General features: G+C 39.3%; 3 protein-coding genes across 4 annotated transcripts; 1 reads left to right on the top strand and 2 right to left on the bottom strand.

Annotated features, from left to right (window-relative positions):
• Positions 1-1,847: 1,847 nt before the first annotated feature.
• Positions 1,848-6,352, bottom strand: LOC109994829 (solute carrier family 2, facilitated glucose transporter member 11). Of its 2 annotated transcripts, none has more exons than XM_029280138.2 (2): positions 6,110-6,352; positions 1,848-5,996 (listed from the first exon to the last, which is right to left on the bottom strand). In XM_029280138.2, the coding sequence occupies exons 1-2, from the start codon at positions 6,127-6,129 to the stop codon at positions 4,322-4,324; spliced, it is 1,695 nt and encodes a 564-aa protein (XP_029135971.1). In that variant the 5' UTR covers positions 6,130-6,352; the 3' UTR covers positions 1,848-4,321. The 2 variants fall into 2 exon arrangements, with proteins under 2 accessions (XP_029135971.1, XP_020503977.1); XM_020648321.3 differs by having other exon boundaries at positions 1,848-5,999; positions 6,110-6,351.
• A 61-nt stretch (positions 6,353-6,413) lies between these two features.
• Positions 6,414-13,493, top strand: LOC109994832 (RNA-binding protein with serine-rich domain 1). Its single transcript, XM_020648323.3, has 7 exons — positions 6,414-6,472; positions 7,709-7,855; positions 8,056-8,217; positions 8,476-8,578; positions 9,867-10,020; positions 10,236-10,377; positions 10,597-13,493. Coding segments are annotated over exons 1-7 (810 nt in total). The 5' UTR covers positions 6,414-6,470; the 3' UTR covers positions 10,697-13,493.
• Positions 13,494-14,100: 607 nt separating this feature from the next.
• Positions 14,101-16,740, bottom strand: cox19 (cytochrome c oxidase assembly factor COX19). Its single transcript, XM_020648324.3, has 3 exons — positions 16,572-16,740; positions 14,556-14,667; positions 14,101-14,451 (listed from the first exon to the last, which is right to left on the bottom strand). Exons 1-3 carry the CDS (start codon positions 16,651-16,653, stop codon positions 14,358-14,360), a joined length of 288 nt encoding a protein of 95 aa, XP_020503980.1. The 5' UTR covers positions 16,654-16,740; the 3' UTR covers positions 14,101-14,357.
• Positions 16,741-17,616: the final 876 nt, after the last annotated feature.

Here is a 17,616-nt window from a genome sequence, read left to right as displayed (position 1 = left end):
GCAAACTAGTAAAATAGCATTTGGATAAAATCAGGCTGGTTAAAATAATAATGTGTGTTCCTTTAGTCCACTTGGCACATTGTTTGTGTCTGCTATAAAAATGCCTCATGGATGTTTTTGTTTGCTACTTTGGACCGTGACATGTGAGCAGCTTCCCTGTTTTTAAGTCTGTTAAAAGTCAAACATGTCTAAGCTGTAGCTTCATATTTAACAGAGAGCTTTGGCAGTTTTATCTTCTGTTACCTTCTTCAAGAAAGCAAATCATGCCAAACCAAACCAATCCGGTGAGCTCAGTAAATGAGTTATAGACCATAATAAATGATAGGCTAACAGATATGTGGTAATCATATCCTGTGAGACAGTCTGTGGTACTCAGGCTCTACAGTGACTTAGTGTTGCCAGGATAAAAGCCCAGACAATGCTGGTGGGTGTTTCATGGGCCGATGATATCTGCTTAGACTGACGAAATGATACACTTGGAAGTCATTGGGAGATGGAGAGCATTAAAAATTAATTTCACCATAGCTGGCCCAAAACTGACAGAAAAGACTATTTTGTGGGTATTCCAAATGATGTTTTACTGTTTCTCATATCCTGGAAAGATAGAAAAAAAAGATGTCTCATCCCGCTCCAAAGAACATTTATTGATGCGGCAAATGAAATGGTACTGTATGTTCCTGCAAGATGATTACTTGAAGTAATTGTTCACTTTTATTGACAGACCCAACATATTTCTTGAAAACAAATTGGTGCAATGTTAAACTGTAACGACTGTGGGTGGATTTCAACACCACAGCACCCCTGGGTGGAGTTTCCAGGGAAACTTAGGGCCAAGCTTGAAAACACAAAGGGAGCAAACTGTGAGCCTGAGTTGATCTCAATCAGGCAAGACCAGCCGGTGAATCTGTGTTCCTCGTGGAAGATAAGACTCTGAAGTCGGGGAAATTCAGCAGAGGTGCAGCTTGTCAACAGGCAAGGCAGGCAATTGATTGACCCCAACAAGAGTGAGTGCTATCTAATAGGGCCCCCTTAGGGAGGTTTTCTACTTTCAAAATTTGCACATTTTTGGCCACTGCTTTGGTTTAAGTTTGTGAGCCCTCAGTAGCCCCCCCTACTGGTCTGGGGCCCCAAGCAGTTGCCAGCTGATGTTTGCCTAGAGCCCCAACAGACTCTAGAATCGCCCCTGGACAGAGCATTATAACATTGAAAGGCGAGCAGAGCAGATTACATCACCATTACATATCTAAGGTTATTTTTACATTTTAAATCTAAATGTATTTTTTTCCCGCTTGATGCCATATTTCTGTCTTTCTTTTGGATTTTTCTATTTTAATTTGATCTTATAATATTTTCTGAGTGTTAAGGGTTTGTTGAGTGATTTTTGAAATCTTGTATTTTAATGTTTCTTTTTCTCTTTGTCTTGACGCTCTTGATGTCCTGTGTGAAGCCCTTTGAATCTCCTTGTTGCTGAAATGTGCTATATAAATAAACTTGACTTTTAACATTTCAGTCATATCCACTGAAAACCTTCTTGTAGCATGTACACACTTTGTGTATTGCTTGTCCTTTAGTTGCAGTAGAAATAGAAACTTTCTCCATTGTGTGATGGAGATGTAAATGAGTTACACACTTTCACCTCCTTCACAGTGAGATGTTGACTGAGACCGCTCTGGTTCCCATAAATAAACAGTATTACACTGACAAATTTAATAGGAGTGGGTAGGAATGGCTGGATTGAAGTGCCAGAGGCGAGTGAGCCAAAGTAATGTGACTTAATGTAATTAAAACAGAGAGCAGTTACCAGAAAGGCAGAATCGATCCAACAAACCAGACTACCAGAGACACGATGGCGTAGGTCAGCTTTATTTCTGTATACGTGCATCTGATTCTAAAAATAGAATAGAATAAATAACTGTGTTGCAAAATATAAATTCATTCCAGAAAAATAAAGCCTGAGGATCATACAGCGAGATACAAGAATTGTCTACACATGCTTTTTGAATGGCAGCTTCATACAATGACAATTAATTATATATTCCACATAGTGCACAGCCTTTTTGGCATGAAATCCAGCAAGAAGTTTAGACATTTTTAGGAAAATAGAGGGTCAATGGATTAATAATTTACAAAACATTCTTCAGCAAAAACGTCCAACGTTAAATAAAGGAAACAAAAAGATACATAAAAAAAATGCAGGTAAGGTGTACAAGGGTTAAATGTGTCATCATGGATGTGATTACATTTTTATATTATATAGATAGATCTTTTCTAGATATATACTCTATAATGATACAGTGGTAATAGAAAATAATCATACTGTCATACAGGAAAAGGGAGCCTACAGTGACAATGACAACAGTGACACCTGGTGGCTGTTTTTCAGAGCTGCATTTTCGAAAAAATCTAGTGCACGCAGAAGACGTTTTTACAGTTGGTTAAGCGGCTGGTAATAGATGCCTTGAGCAGAAGTACAACTTCTTCAGTAATTTATCCATTTATAAAATAAAGAATTACGTAAAATTAACAGTGGCTGGTGAAATTAACTTGGCAGAACATTACACACATAAAAAAAAACCTGCCATAGTTTAGAGAGTTATCGTTCCTTCTTTGATTTGACTGAAAAAGGAGATGTACACAACATGGATCAATAGACTGGATACACAGAACATCGATTAGAAAACAGGGCCAGCTGTAATCTAGCCTGTGCAACATTTGGTTTAGAGTGGGCAATCCTTTGATACATGCATTTTAAATACTAACCCACTGGCAAACATTTTTCCTAATGGCAGTACCTTCACAGAGTTTTGGTAGGTATGACGAGGAGTTATGCAGCTACATTTGAGGTAATTACTCCTCGTATTGTCTATTGTACATTACAGGTCCATTATTCTAGCAGTGCAGGGGTCACATTCAACGGCAAAGCATGATTTATTCTTCCTCGCTCTACCGTGGCTGCCACGCACCTTCAAAGAAATGTATTAATACATCGGTTAGTTTTGGGAGCATCCCATTCAAACTATGGAGGTGAGCCACCAGTTTGAGGCTCACCGCTCCAGCCTGTCGACGCTTAAACTTGACTTTGGATTGGCAGTCTTTGCTTCAACATTTCTTTTCCTGCCAAGTTTCAGGCCCCATTGTTTGAAGTATATAATACAGGAATAGAGGAATACCAGCTCATGAAGGCAAGGACCACTTACATAGGCTACATCTTTTACCTATAGTATAGGTTTGATGAAGAAGGCTTAAGTCAGGAAAGAAGAGAATACTTTGACTTTAACAGTCCATCCATCTCCACCTCTTCATACTGTATATTGCACGGCTGTACTTCATTCATCTCCTCTCTGGCCACAATTCAGTCTTTCCTCCGACTCAAAAAAGGTACAAAAAATTCAAAACTTAAAATAAGAACTTTGGGAAAAGTACAATTACAAACCAAAAAAATCCCTAGAAAAAAATTGAATCAGGGTTTTATAAGGTGAAGGTTATTATTTTTTTTACCATGTAGGATTGTTAACTGTAAGTGATAAATGACCATTCTGTCATTAGTTTATATTATGTGTCCATTTATCTTTAAACTTTAGGCACAGGATAACCCAGGATAATTTTTTTTTTTAATTTACAGAGAAGTTTTAATCTTTGAACTCAATGGAAATGATGGGTTCTTATTTTATTTGAAAATGTAAATGAATGGAAGTGTAGATGTATAATAGAATGGTCAAGACTAGGGCTGGGAAATATATCGATATATTTTCAAACAAGATATAGGGTAAGACAATATCGTTAATATCGATATAGTTTATGTTGCATTAAAATAACGTCACAGAGGTGTCAGGTCACCTTTTTCTCATCTCACTGATGATGACTGACTGTCTGTCCTTCTTTTCCCTGCTCCTCCTCTCTCTCTCTTTTATTGTATTTAAGGAACATTTTTATTTTTTAATATTACTTTTTAAATTCACAAACAGGTAGTTTATTTTTCCATGTGTTTTCACTGTTAATAAAAGGCACATCAACACATATCGAGTATCGCCATTCAGCTAAACAGTATCGATATGAGTTTTGGTCCATATTTCCCAGCCCTAGTCAAGACTATATTTAATCTTAAACACAGGGTCGTTAACGATGTGTGACCAAACTACAATAAAAAAATAAAAAAAACTTAAAGAAATGATCCATTGACCATCTTTCATAAATAGGACAACTGGATAGATTACTCCATGTGTATTCGATGTGAAGTAATCTATTCAGCACTGACAGTGCATAAAGATGTTACAAAGGCACTACGTGTTCAATTAGATCTGTAACTGGTTGGCCTCAAATTTCATACCTGATTCTTTTGGTCGGGGTCGTGGTCTGGATCTTGTGTAAGGGAAGTAAAGGAGACGGCTTTGCCCAACTTGTACTGATCCCCAATGGTGTCATCTAGCTGCATGTCTTGATTCTCCCTTTTCACTCCATTCTTTTTATCGAACTCTGCAGTAATCTCAGAAAGCGTCTTACCCTTAGTCTCTGGTAAGGTAAGTCCTAAAAACACCGAAGACAACACACACACGGCCATAAATGGCAGAAAGCAGATGTTTCCCAGGCTGCCGACTATAAAGGGAAACAGCATTCCCACCAAGAACAGGCTGATCCACATAAACGAGCCGGCAACCATGTACGCTGCCGGTCGAGATGCCTGGTCAAATATTTCCGCTGGCAAGATCCCGGTCACTCCTGCAGGGCCCAAGCCAAAGCTGAGGATGTAGGCAAAAACACATGCCATGCTGAGGTAGGGCATCCCAGCCACCCCGTGGCTCTGTAAGGTAAGAGCTATAGTGAAGACTAAAGACCAGCAAGACATAAGGCAGTATCCTCCAATAAGAAGGTACCGGCGGCCAACACGTTCAATCAGCAGGTTACTCAGTATGGAGGCTGTAAACTCTGACGCCCCCGTTCCAATAGTGATGTACTGGACTTTTTCTGGAGGGATCCCTGCTTCGAGAAAGATGTAAGAGGCATAGAAATAGATGGAGTCATTGCCACAGAGCATCATGGCACTACTGGCTGCCATGACTGTTCTGAGCTGGCATCGCAGGTCACGACTCTTAAACAGGGACCAGGGCGTCCTTGTGGAAGCTGCAGATCCAGAATTTAAGGCTGCCGATTTTTGCAGCTGCTGCTCTTGAAGCAACTCGTCCATCTCCGAGACGGGGACCTCCCCACCCCGGAGTCTTTGAAGCGCCTTGACACATGCTTCCCTGTCTCCCCGGTCAATGAGAAGGTACCTGGGGCTTTCAGGGAACCAGGGTAGGGTAAGAAGCTGGATCAACCCTGGCAAAGCATTACTAGCCAGCAAGTAGGGCCAAAGAGGCTCTGCACCCAGAACTTCGGTGAGTCCCACAACTTGACCCAAGAAGATCCCGAACGCAGTAAAGACAGCAGATGAAAAAGCGGTAGCTCCTCTGAGGTGTTTTGGGGCACTTTCCCCAAAATACATGGGTTGAACATTCATACTGACTCCTGAGTTCATCCCCACCAGAAAACGAGCACAGATGAGCATCTCAAACGATTCAGCCATCCTGCATGTCAGCACAAGCACAGCACCGGCAAACAAGAAGGAATTGTTTAGAAGCAGTGAGTTCTTCCTTCCAAAGCGGACCGCCAGAGGTCCTGCTAACAGGGCACCAAGCAAACCCCCCAGTGAGAAAGCTGACACTATCAGAGTCCACACCAGTGTCACCTGGGGAGTCTCCAGGCCAGTGCCCCAGCGCTTCACGTAGGTATCATTGATGAAAACCTGGATGTAGCTGGTAGGTGAATTGATAATTGAGATGTTGTATCCATACTGGAAGGTGCCTCCAATGGCAGCAGAGCAAACAGTCAAAGCAAGAGTCCTGCCACCACCTGATGGTTTGCTGGTTTCATCTTGCTCTGGGTCGCTTGTAGAGGACATCAGGAGTGTTGCTATCACAGAGGAGAGGTGTCCTCTGTGCTCCACACAGCAGTAATATAGGCTACTAAAAAAGATAACAGTAATGTGTTAACAGCTTAAGTTAATGAACAACTCTGTTAAAGATAAATGTTAAAGATGAACATGGGACATTGAAAGTGTCTACAATCGTCTCACCCGAGGAAACGTCTTGTCATCTGCCGGTAACATCCATGCGCCGTTATGTGGGCCGCCGCAACATGGACTCTAAGGCAAATCAACAGTGCTGTGCTGCATTGTCCTTAGTAAAATAACCGTGAAAACCACATGACATTGTCGTCGAACGACAAGTCAAAGTTTGTATTCAACTAATAATCTTATGAGCTGAGACAATAAGCTTTATAAAACGAGCAAAGAGGTGAGGAAATGCCCTAGCAGTCCTTACTGAGGGGAAATAATTTTCTCATTTCCTTCAACGGCTCTTGTGCACGTCTAGCCTTTTGATTGGTGGACTTCAAGCCGACATGTGACGTCATCTTTTTGTGACGGAGTTGGAAAGATGTGAGTAAAAGCGAGTAATTGTACAAGTTGATATTCTATTTTATTGGGAATATGTATTGTTTGCATTGACAGTAAATGATAACGAGATAACGTTGGTGTCGCAGTGAGAGCAGCCTTTTGTTTTTACGATGCTAATTTAGGTTTAACATGTTATAAATAAGTATTAGCTGGCTAGTGCTAACAAGCTCACTGACGCGAGAGTCTATTTATCTACTCAGACTGAGAGGTTGTTAGAGAGGAAGTTAATTTATAACTGTGAAGTTTAATTTGATTATTTCACCGATTTATTTCAGTGATGTACTTCTATTTTCTCGCTCTGTTTTTGTTTTATTTTCGAAAAGGACAAAGTGAGCAGTAATAATAAAACAGTATTATATCATTATGAATATTACAGCAAACTTACTTTGTAGGTTAAGACACAAAACTATCAGACATTAATTGTGGATTGTTGTTCTTTTTCATCTTAAGTAGACACCCAAAAAAATATCCGTAATTTAATACCAATTCTCTAATCTTTTAGATTAATTGGTCCAATTATTTAGTATAATTAGGCATGATTTATCGAGCTACACCTGTGATGTTTATCAAATCTAAACAACCAGACATCTTTTTGAAAAGTACACATATTATATCACAGTATATATCTTTCATACACTCATACCCACCCATCTATGTCTTAGATAGCAACTTGTCAGTGTAGTCTGTGGTAAATGGTTAGCATGCTTATAGTGTTGTTTACAAACAGCATGTACAACAAATACCTAAACATCTAGTTTTGCATGTTTTAATGGTATAAAGTTACATTTCTTTAAAGTGTTGTCCAATGCCTGAAAAGCTCATCCAAACTCCATTCGATCTGCAGAGTCCCTCTGCACCTTTAAGAAAAAGCTAAAGACCCAGCTCTTTCATGAATACCTACTAACTTAATGATCATGGTCTCGATATCATTGATGATGATGATGTTTGTGACGATTGTTTTTGTTTGATAACAATGACTTATAAGATGGTTTCTATACTGATTAGAGCTCTCAAGAACTGCCGTCAATGTTGTGCTTTGCCTCTGGTCACTTCCTGTCAGCACCTGTTGGTCCAATCGGACTCAAAGCTGATCATTTGCTCTTACTGACATTGTTCCCTTCTTTCTAGATCCTTGCTTGTGTTGTTCTTACTCTCTGATGTACGTCACTTTGGATAAAAAATTGTAGAATTTTTGTTTACTTACATCTCTAACCACAGGGCGCCTTCCCCAACGAAGAGGAAGGAGGATGACAAAAGCAAACAGCGCGGTAAGGAGAAGTCAGGCGGCACAAAAGAAGGTGCTGAAAAAGGCAGAGGTCGAGAGAAGAACCGCACACGGCGCAATGCTTCAAGTGGGAGCAGCAGGTCAGAGGCGATACTATATATGATGTAATATGACTTCATGCTGTCAGGTTTTTCTCTTAGCTTTGTTCTGTTCTATGTGTTTCTATATCTATAAGAAAATCTGTCTGAAACCAGTCTAATTCCACAGAGGCTTTTTGTAGATACAGTGGAGATAAACCGTTTAGAAACCAGTTTTAATCACATCTTCCCATCTCTCTCAGTTCCAGTTCAAGTAGCTCAGGCTCCTCCTCCTCCAGTGGCTCCAGCTCTGCCTCCAGTCATTCAGGCTCCTCCAGCTCCCGCTCGTCTTCCTCGTCCTCCTCATCCTCCTCACCAAGCCCGAGCCGTCAGCGCCACAACAACAGGCGGCGGTCTCGTTCAAAGTATGAATTCATTTACTAATTGTGCTAGAAATGTATTAGTGCTTCTTGTGATTATTTTTGGGGGCATTTGTGCCTTTTTTGTTTGATTTGATTGCTAACAAGCCAAAAAGTTCCTTCAAACTGCATCTTAAATTGTTAACTGAGGACATTTTTAATATCCTCCCACTGTAGTCTGGTAAAAGTCTTTATGTCAGCAAAAAGGAATGATGGATCTCATGGATGATTTAAATACTAACTGATATTGAAATGTCATTCCAGGTCAAAATCAGCAAAGAAGGATGACAGGGAGAGACGACGCAGGAGCCCCACACCAAAACCCACCAAGGTCTACCTGGGAAGACTCACCAGAAATGTTATCAAGGTGAAAGTTCAAATCACACTGCTGATCACAAGCACAGCAATAGTGGTTTACACTGCCTGGTCTGCTGAACGTTGTCTGAGGGATCAGAAAAGTACTTAACTCATATTCTACACAGGCATAGAGCATCAGAGCGGAAGGTGACACACAGAAAAGGCTGTGGATCAGTGTTAGTCAGTCGTCTCTCAGCCGGAAGGTCGGGGTATTGATCCCCAGCTCCTGCAGCAACATGTCTGCTGTGTCCTTGGGCAAGACACTTAACCACAGTTTGCTCCTGTTGAGGAAATTACTAAGACTTGACTTCATACAATAAGACTCAGTTGACATCAGATGGCTTATGTTGATGAAAGTTTATACAGAAGAAGAATACTCATGAGGAGACATGGATCAACATCACACTTGTACTCGTGTAGTGCTCAATCACATCTGCAGCGCATTGCATATATCCCAAAAGACATTATCATTATCAGGGTCGTGTCACGTTGACCCACCTAGACTAATCTGTGACCTCAATAACACTGGAGCAGACAATAAGTCTACCAAACATCCTTGCAGATATCAGGAAAAAGAGTTGACACTCTCTAAGCTGTCCTTGGTGTTCTAATCACAGCTGAACTCTGTCAGGTCTGATTGACATCAGAGAACAGTGAATAAACATTATGACGTCTGTACATTATAATCTAAATAACTACAGAAATTCCACCAGAGCTCCTTATGCTTTGTCTGCTTCGTCAGTAGCAGATGAATGTGTATGAATAGGATTAGTTTAACTCTGATGGACACTTTACAAAGCAGCCTCTGCCATCATTGTGTGAATGTGTAGCTGTGACCTGCGGTGTAAAAGTGCTTTGAGTAGTCAGAAGACTGAAAATACTCAAATTGATTTACCATAAAATTTTAGACTAAGGAAGCAACATTTTCCCTCAGACATTTTTAAACTTATTTTAGGGATAATATCCTTTGGAAAATGTAACATCTTCTTCCCAGCATTCAAAACGACGGGCATATCCTACTTTTGGAACAGAGCGCCTGTGATGTGAACAGCGCCTTTCTGAGAAAATAACCACTAGATGAACACGGGGCCTTACTCAACCTTTCCTGAATAAACATTGGACTTGTTACTAAAGACTTTTTATCAAAAGGAACACTTTGAATGACTTAGTTTTACAGTTTGTTTTTTAACAACCTTAAGCACATAATTCTCTTTTATTTAAGGATATGGAATCTATTCTATACCATATCTTTTCATGAAATGTCTGAATTTAATGTTACATTTCTCAACCTTTCAAAGGATCACATCCAGGAGATCTTCTCCACCTACGGCAAGATCAAGATGATTGACATGCCTATGAACCGCATCCACCCGCACCTGTCCAAAGGCTACGCCTATGTGGAGTTTGAGACTCCTGAGGAGGCGGAGAAAGCCCTGAAACACATGGACGGAGGTACGGTGGAGCGTGGATGTCGAAAGTTGTGTCTGTGAACTGTATGAATGAGTGAGTGAAGCTGTGTAGACGAGACGTTAGGCTCAAAGACTGTGTAGTGATGATCGTGTTTGTTTGTGGCGCTCATCCTGAATGCTGAAATTAAAATACACTTTTTTTAAACCATGTTTAGATAAGAAACCTTCAGTATGTGATTTCCTGGATATTTTCCTCAGGTCAGATTGACGGACAGGAGATTACAGTCACAGCTGTGCTCGCTCCCACGGTGCGCCCTCCCCCTCGCAGGTTTTCCCCTCCCCGCAGGATGCCTCCGCCCCCACCAATGTGGCGACGCACCCCACCCCGCATGAGGAGACGGTATGCATGCATGTGACGAATACTGGAAGTGTAAAAGATAAAGCAGTCTTTGATTTTTGAAATAAATAACGTGGATTAATATAATTGTATATTTTATCCGTGGTCGATATGAGATTCAAACATCTTAAAACACACAAAACTTGATTTTAACTTTCAATGACGTTGATTTTCTCTCTTAACTCTCAAGTCCTTTTCTGACAACATTTCTTTCTCCTCTAGGTCTCGGTCTCCACGGCGACGCTCTCCAGTGCGTCGCAGGTCTAGATCGCCTGGCCGTCGTCGGCATCGGTCTCGATCCAGTTCTAACTCCTCTCGCTAGTGAAAAAGGAAACCCCTCCTCCTCTTCCTCTCTGACTGATCCGTTGCTGTTATTTATATCTGTAAACAATGAAATATGAAAGACAAACGTCCTCTTTTTTTTTTTTAATTGAAAACAATCCGAAACTTGAATGATGAAAACAAATAGCCCGGAATGATAACTGTACCCGAGTGAATTATTGAAGCCAGTGTTACTTTCCATAAATGAAACAAACACTGTTTAACGCTAAGAGACAACCGTATAATAGAGCTGAGATAATTAGCTGTAAGGTGAAATATAAAGAATGTTTACACTAAAATATCTAAATTATGTAAAAATTAACTAAAATTATTAAAAACTTTTGTTGAGTATTTACATCCCCTTTAATATTTCAGACAGTTATCTGAAATCTTATAGTTGTAACAGGACGTGTCTTTCGTTGCGGCATCACTGACACAACATGTTTATCGTTGCCATGGAAACACAGGATGTTTTTTTGGGTTGTTTTTTTTACCCCGGATGTTACGTCAAAAACTGCGGGAACTGCTACTGAAAGCTGCCGTACTGCTGCTGTATGTGCTGCTGTGATAAAAACGTCATGTAAATCACACTTTCATATATGGTCAGTAAAGATATTCTCTTCCTCAGGTCTGTTTCGCCCGTTCGCCTTGACTACGCAGAGTTGGTTTTCATTTGGGGTGGGGGGAGGGAGTAGAAGAGAGAATCACTCCCATGATTCCCCGCAAGCCTCAGCATGAACTTTTGTTATTGTTTGGATTGAGAGACTCCCTAGGCAGAATTTACATACTGGGGCTCGACAGATAAATGTTCTTTCAAGCCAATACCGATATCAGGGGAGGGAAAAAGGTGGGGGAAAAAAATTTATACCGATAAATTGGCCGATATCTCTCTTCGATTTGTAGATATAGATAAACACATGTATTGCATTGATCCCTCGAATGCAGTTATCATGCTTGTTGTAATCCATACAGCACCCTCTGCTGGTGAAAGAGAACTGCTAGTTTAATACAACAAAAGTCAAATGGAATGATATTTGACTGGTGAATAAATCTAGTAATATCGGCACTTATCTGGGATTAAATTAGCCGATATTGATAGTCACTGTAAATGCCGTTATCGGCCCTTATTATCGGCTGGTCGGTTAATCGGTCGGGCTCCGTTACATACTGTGCGTTTAAAGCAGCTTTTACAAACATGGTGATTTTAGTAGTTTTCTGAAGGAGGCAGCTGATTTAAAAAGTTTTTTTTAATTGACTGTTTGTGTAAAGCTACAGCAAAATGTGTCTGATTCCACAGAGGTGAACGCTTGTGCCAAACAATTTATATGAAGATTCACTACTGACTGCTTCTTTCCTAAAGCATTTCTTACACTTCAGACTACTGTTCCACTTAAAGTGGGGGGAGATCCTCAAAAAGAATTAATCCCGTGACTTCCAGAAACAAAACTAAATCATCTGTCACTGCTTTCTACTGATTTTAGATGCAAAAAAAAAATAGGAAGGAATGCAGGCGTTCATAGGTCACTGCACCACTTTAGGTAGCTCTTCTAATGAATCATGCTCTATTACGTCCCCAGGTTTGCTTTTGCACTGCTATTGGTCCACTCATTTGTTTAGGATGGATCTGTTCATCTTTATCCTATAGGGCTTTCACACTAAAAGAAAACTCCTGATATTTCCAGGAGCTGTATGAGTGAACGCAAAGGCCACATTTTTCGTTTCACACTTCCCGCTGAGTTTCTCCTGCCAGACCCCTACTATCTTTTTCTGCAGCAGGTCAGAGTGAGCTGAAGTGAGAACACAGCAGGATATTCTCTGGAGAATTCAATTCGAGCCAATGGGAGGGAGAGTGATGTTTATATACTGTGACTACTGTGAAGTTCTTCTCCGCTCTTTTGTTGATAGTGTGATTCTGTTGAACTACTTTGATTTAAAGGGAAATATTCTCATTACGGCATCGTGTAGCGGACTCTGTTGCTTCATCCAGCTCATTTAACCCTGACAATTGTATTCCAGCAGAAGTCTCAGATTTAACTCTGACGACTCGTTCTTAACCAGTTCATTTGTAAAGTTTTAGACGATGAGTTTTGTGAATGCCTTTAAAGAGTATTTCTTTAGGAAGGTAACATGAAAGGAAATGCTTCTCTGCATATTATACTCTTTTATTCAAATATCGTCAGCATGGAGCAAATCACCTTCTGGGAAACATGATTTGATTTAAGTGTCTCGTGTTCTCTGCGCTGATCAGCAAGTTCACACATTACTTTAAGCGATCTTACAAAAATACTGAAGTACAATCTTTCTCAAATCAATTTTATTGTCAAGTGTTTTTAAATATTATTGATGAATAACAGATTTGTTCATAATTTAGGTTTAAATTTGCTCATGTATTTCTTTTTTTCTAACCGTCCATTTCAGAACATCCAAACAGGAAGTCATCTATAAAGGTGATATGTACAAAGCAGGGTTGTCATTTTTTATTCAAAGTTCGAACATTCAGAGGGGAGAAAGTCTGAGGTTTGTGTTTGAACGTTTCATTCGTTAGATTTTTTTTTTTTTTAGTTAACAAAGACTTATAGTTCCATCAGCAATTTCCTTTTTCTTCTTGATTTGTACGTGTCACACTGGTTTTAGTTGTAATAGTGTTGTATAAAGCTGTACTGATGCTACTGGCTTGACTTGGTGTCTCTGTGTGTGTTTCCCTCCACACAGATCATGTTTTGTATTTCCAGCTGTGGATGGTTCAGCTTGTGCTCAACCAAAGTATGATCGTAATAAATGTTATTATTTGAACAGAAGACAGTTTCTGTCATTGATTAAAAAATGTTACACATTCAAGTTATTTCTCTGTGGAACCTTAGAAAATATCTATTTTTTTCTATGAGTAAGATTATTGTCATTGTAGTAGTATACAAAGAAGTTCAGTATGACGTTCTCAATAGAAGCTGAATTTTTTCTTTAAAACACAAGACAAGAAGACAAAAAAAGCAGTATATGAAACAATCAATGATGAATATTGTAAAAAAAAAAAAAAAAATAGGCAGCAACATTCTATTGTGGATTTAGAAGTAGATCAAGTATGGCACATCAGAGGTCATTTGAAAACGGTCCAATCAGAGCAAGGGCCTTATTTGAATCTATTTTAGATTTAGGTGAAAAGACAAAGCACCAGCAAAATAATAAGAGAAGGTAGTCTGAACTCTAAGATTAGAGAATGAAGATTATTTTAACACAATTATGACTTACGTTTAAAAAATAAAGTGGATGTTTCACATGTGGCGCCAATCCTTTCAAAGAAATTCATGTAGTATCAATAATTGGCCAGCAGATGTCACTATTGTAACAGAAACAAATACATTTTAAAAAACCAACATCAGCAGCTGAGAGAAACATATTGAGAGACGGTTTAGTTTAAAAACAAAATATTTATTGACACGTCAAAGCAGCATCTTCATATATATTACATCTGTTTCTTATATACATAAAAGGATTGATGAAAATCAAAGAGTACTCTGTACCCCCACACAGGGCTCACATTGTGACCATGAAGCTCTCCTTGGTTTTTGCAGGCCCACATTTTGAAACTCCTTGAAGCCAGACTGTTCCACCTCAGTCTCACAGCAGCCTTGGCCTCTCGTTGGGTTGTGAGGACTTTGTGTTGTTCAGGGTTTAGTGTCTTTGTCTGCTTGGCTGGGAGGTTGGTCCATCAGATCCTTGAATCCTAGTTTCTCCAGAGGCTCCTTGGCCATCAGCTGACTGGACACACAAGAGGACAAGTAAAGTTAAATATGTTTAACTAGAATAAGAAGACACGAGGATGATAAGATGTGTTGGGTGCCATTATTGAGGAAGTGTCTTACTTATTCATGCGGCACTCGAGGTAGTCTTTGGACTGCAGTCTGCACATTGAGTTGTCAAAACTGTTGTCTCTCAGGCATTTCATAAACGTCTCCTTGAAGGTTTTACACTCCCCTGAAATAACAACAAGACAATATGAAGCTCAATCTTACAGGTTCATGCTCTGATATGTTGAAGTTTGTCATAAAGTTAAGACAAGATTACATCTTGCCATGTGGTCGAAAAGCCCAAAGTGATATATAAACTGTGTTTCAATTGATAATTGCTTGATGTGTACAAAACTTGTTTGTTAGTAAGTATAGTAGATGTTGACTTGAGTCAGGTTTGAATGTAACCACAAACGACTGAGACAGTTTCCTCAATGCTACAAACCCGAGACTGTTTTATGCCAGTGTACCTGAAGAGGGAAGATGTTGAGCTGAATTAAAAGAATGTGGGTTATCAAACATATAAAAATGGAGCAGTGTTTGCTCTCTGAGAGTCGTGATCTACATTTGCAGATTGTTTCTTGTTATAAACCATGAAGCAGTAGCAGGCAACAGCCCATTTAATGCCTAATATATGTTGCTTTTATACGTTACACCAGAGGGATGCACGTCTGCTTTCAGCTGTTCTGAATGTATTTCACGTTTTCATATAAACTCTTGGAGCAAAAGGAGATTTGTGTTCTAACTAAGGATGCATCGGTTCAACATCGGTATCCAATCGGTGCATCTCCAGTTCTAACATCTTCTGACTGGATTTCATGAGTTTTTCATTTCAATGTTTTAAACTGTTTATTTAATTTTATAGCAATGGCTTTTTTCATTGCCCTTGTTAAGCTTTCCATTTGGATTGTATTGATTGGCAATAATAACAGACACATAGATAAGTGAAGATGGAGGAAGAGTACGACAAGCCGTTCAGGAAATTAATATATTGAATGAAACTTTGAATATATGGAATGGAAGTCTGTAGTGTTATTTCAGCTTCCATCTCAGAAAGAGAATCTGTAAGTAAAAAATCCCCTAAAGCTGGATGCACAAAGTGCGCTCAGCAATGTTTTGTAGAACATTACTACTCATAAGCAGTAAAAGTGTTCCAATAATTGATTATCTTCAAGGTGACGCATTCTACATTCAAAATGATTCAGATAATTTTGAGTACGAAGAGCTGTTTCAAAAAAGTTTTCACAGTCAACAAACTATTAGTATATTTCAGCTCATGTCATTTTGCAAAACCAGCATATTCAGCAGGGTGTCTTTTTGATGACAACAATGAAACTGGTGGATTTGGAGAATTGAAATCAGCTTCAATTCCATATATTCAGATTTTGTTCAATATATTCAGATTTTGTTCAATATATTCAGACTTTGTTCAATATATTCAGACTTTGTTCAATATATTCAAAGTTTAATTCAATATATTCAAAGTTTAATTCCATATATTCAAAGTTTCGTTCAATATATTAATTTCCTAAACGGCTTGCCACAGTAGAGATAATCCATTATATGTATGAGAGCAGAGCAGCAACATCACACACATGAGCCACAGGTTAGAAACAATTAATGGAAATGGAAAATGGACAAAAACAAAAAAAAACATTCCACCTAGGACAAATGAGCCACTGTGACTCAGTACAACAGGGTGAGTTAGAGTTTATTATTTACTTTACTCATGGCTGTTGTATTGGCCCATAATGATGATACTGACATGAAGAGATCTTTAATAAAAGTGTATCATCATTGTGACATTTCACACATTTCTATCGACACAATCCATCACAATGGGTCATAATGGTGAATTGTATCTGTACAGAAACAACAAGGTCAAACCTAAACTCACATTCTTCTGGGCATAAATCTGCAGCTGAATAACATCTATTCGTTATTTAATTGTAGTTCTTTAGCCTTGGAAGAGATGTAATATGATGATGTTGTGTATTTCTCCATGAACATGCGTTGTTCTCTGATCCTCTGTGGCGTTGAGGCGACTCTGTTGTGTTCATGTGAAAAGGAGATTCTTCGTGTCAAACTTACCGAAATGATCCAGAGGGAACGAGCCTTTGTCAGGAGCCCGAGGTTTAAAACTCTTCGATCCGAAATTCATAGCAGTCGACATCGTTTGAAGAGTCAAAAGTCCCTGAGAAGAAGCTTCCCGTGTTTTTCTGCGGCAACAGTAGCAGTGCTGGTCGCGTAAGTATGACGTCTTGTTTACGTCGGCCAGACATTAGTAGTGGCTTGAAGTCGCATCGATGGAGGATTCGATTTAAAAGTCCGATGAGTTTTAGGGGCGCTGGTGGGCAGTGGCTAGGGCACGCGCCCCATGCATGGAGGCTGTAGTCTCAAGCGGGCGGCCCGGGTACGAGCCCCACCTGTGGCCCCTCCCCCGCATGTCATTCCCCACTCTCCCTCTCTCTCCCTGGTTTCCGACTCTATCCACTGTCCTGTCTCTCAATTAGAGGCACAAAAAAAAGTCTGATCAGTTTTGAATTAAGGACTAAAAATTATCCTCAAAATAATCAAACTAGTTAAAAAGTGTTTATTTTTTTATGTAAATAGGTTAAATATAAATAAACGCCTCTAGTCTATTGTAGGTCTACTATTGGACTACTAAGTATTTTTTCTCTAGACTAATCATTCTCAATCTGAAACTGATGATTTTAAACTGGCAAACTGAGAACACTGTTGAGAAATAACTAAACAGATACGAAAAATATCATCGCCTGCTGTAAATATTCATCCAATATTTAAAACATAGCCTTCTATTATAGGCTACCAAACACAACATTGTAGCCTATAAAGCCTGCAGCAATATTAATGCACAATTGCAACATAACACATTAAAATTGTGTAAAAACACTGTAAGGCAAGACTATACAGCCATACGATTAACCTAAAATAATTATATATATATATATATATATATATATATATATGTATAGCCTATTTCACTGTCCGATTTTTATTCAGCAGCCTATTATTGATTTTGAAGAACATACAGGTGCAGGCTAGTCTCAGGTTTTTACATTTCCTATAGCCTTCTGTTTTATCATAGACTGTCAGTCACAGTATTTGTAACTGC

Source organism: Labrus bergylta, chromosome 21 (genome assembly GCF_963930695.1).
Source record: "Labrus bergylta chromosome 21, fLabBer1.1, whole genome shotgun sequence".
NCBI lineage: Eukaryota > Metazoa > Chordata > Actinopteri > Labriformes > Labridae > Labrus > Labrus bergylta.
The sequence above is the reverse complement of the archived record's forward strand: the minus strand, read 5'-3'. Positions and strand labels throughout refer to the sequence as shown.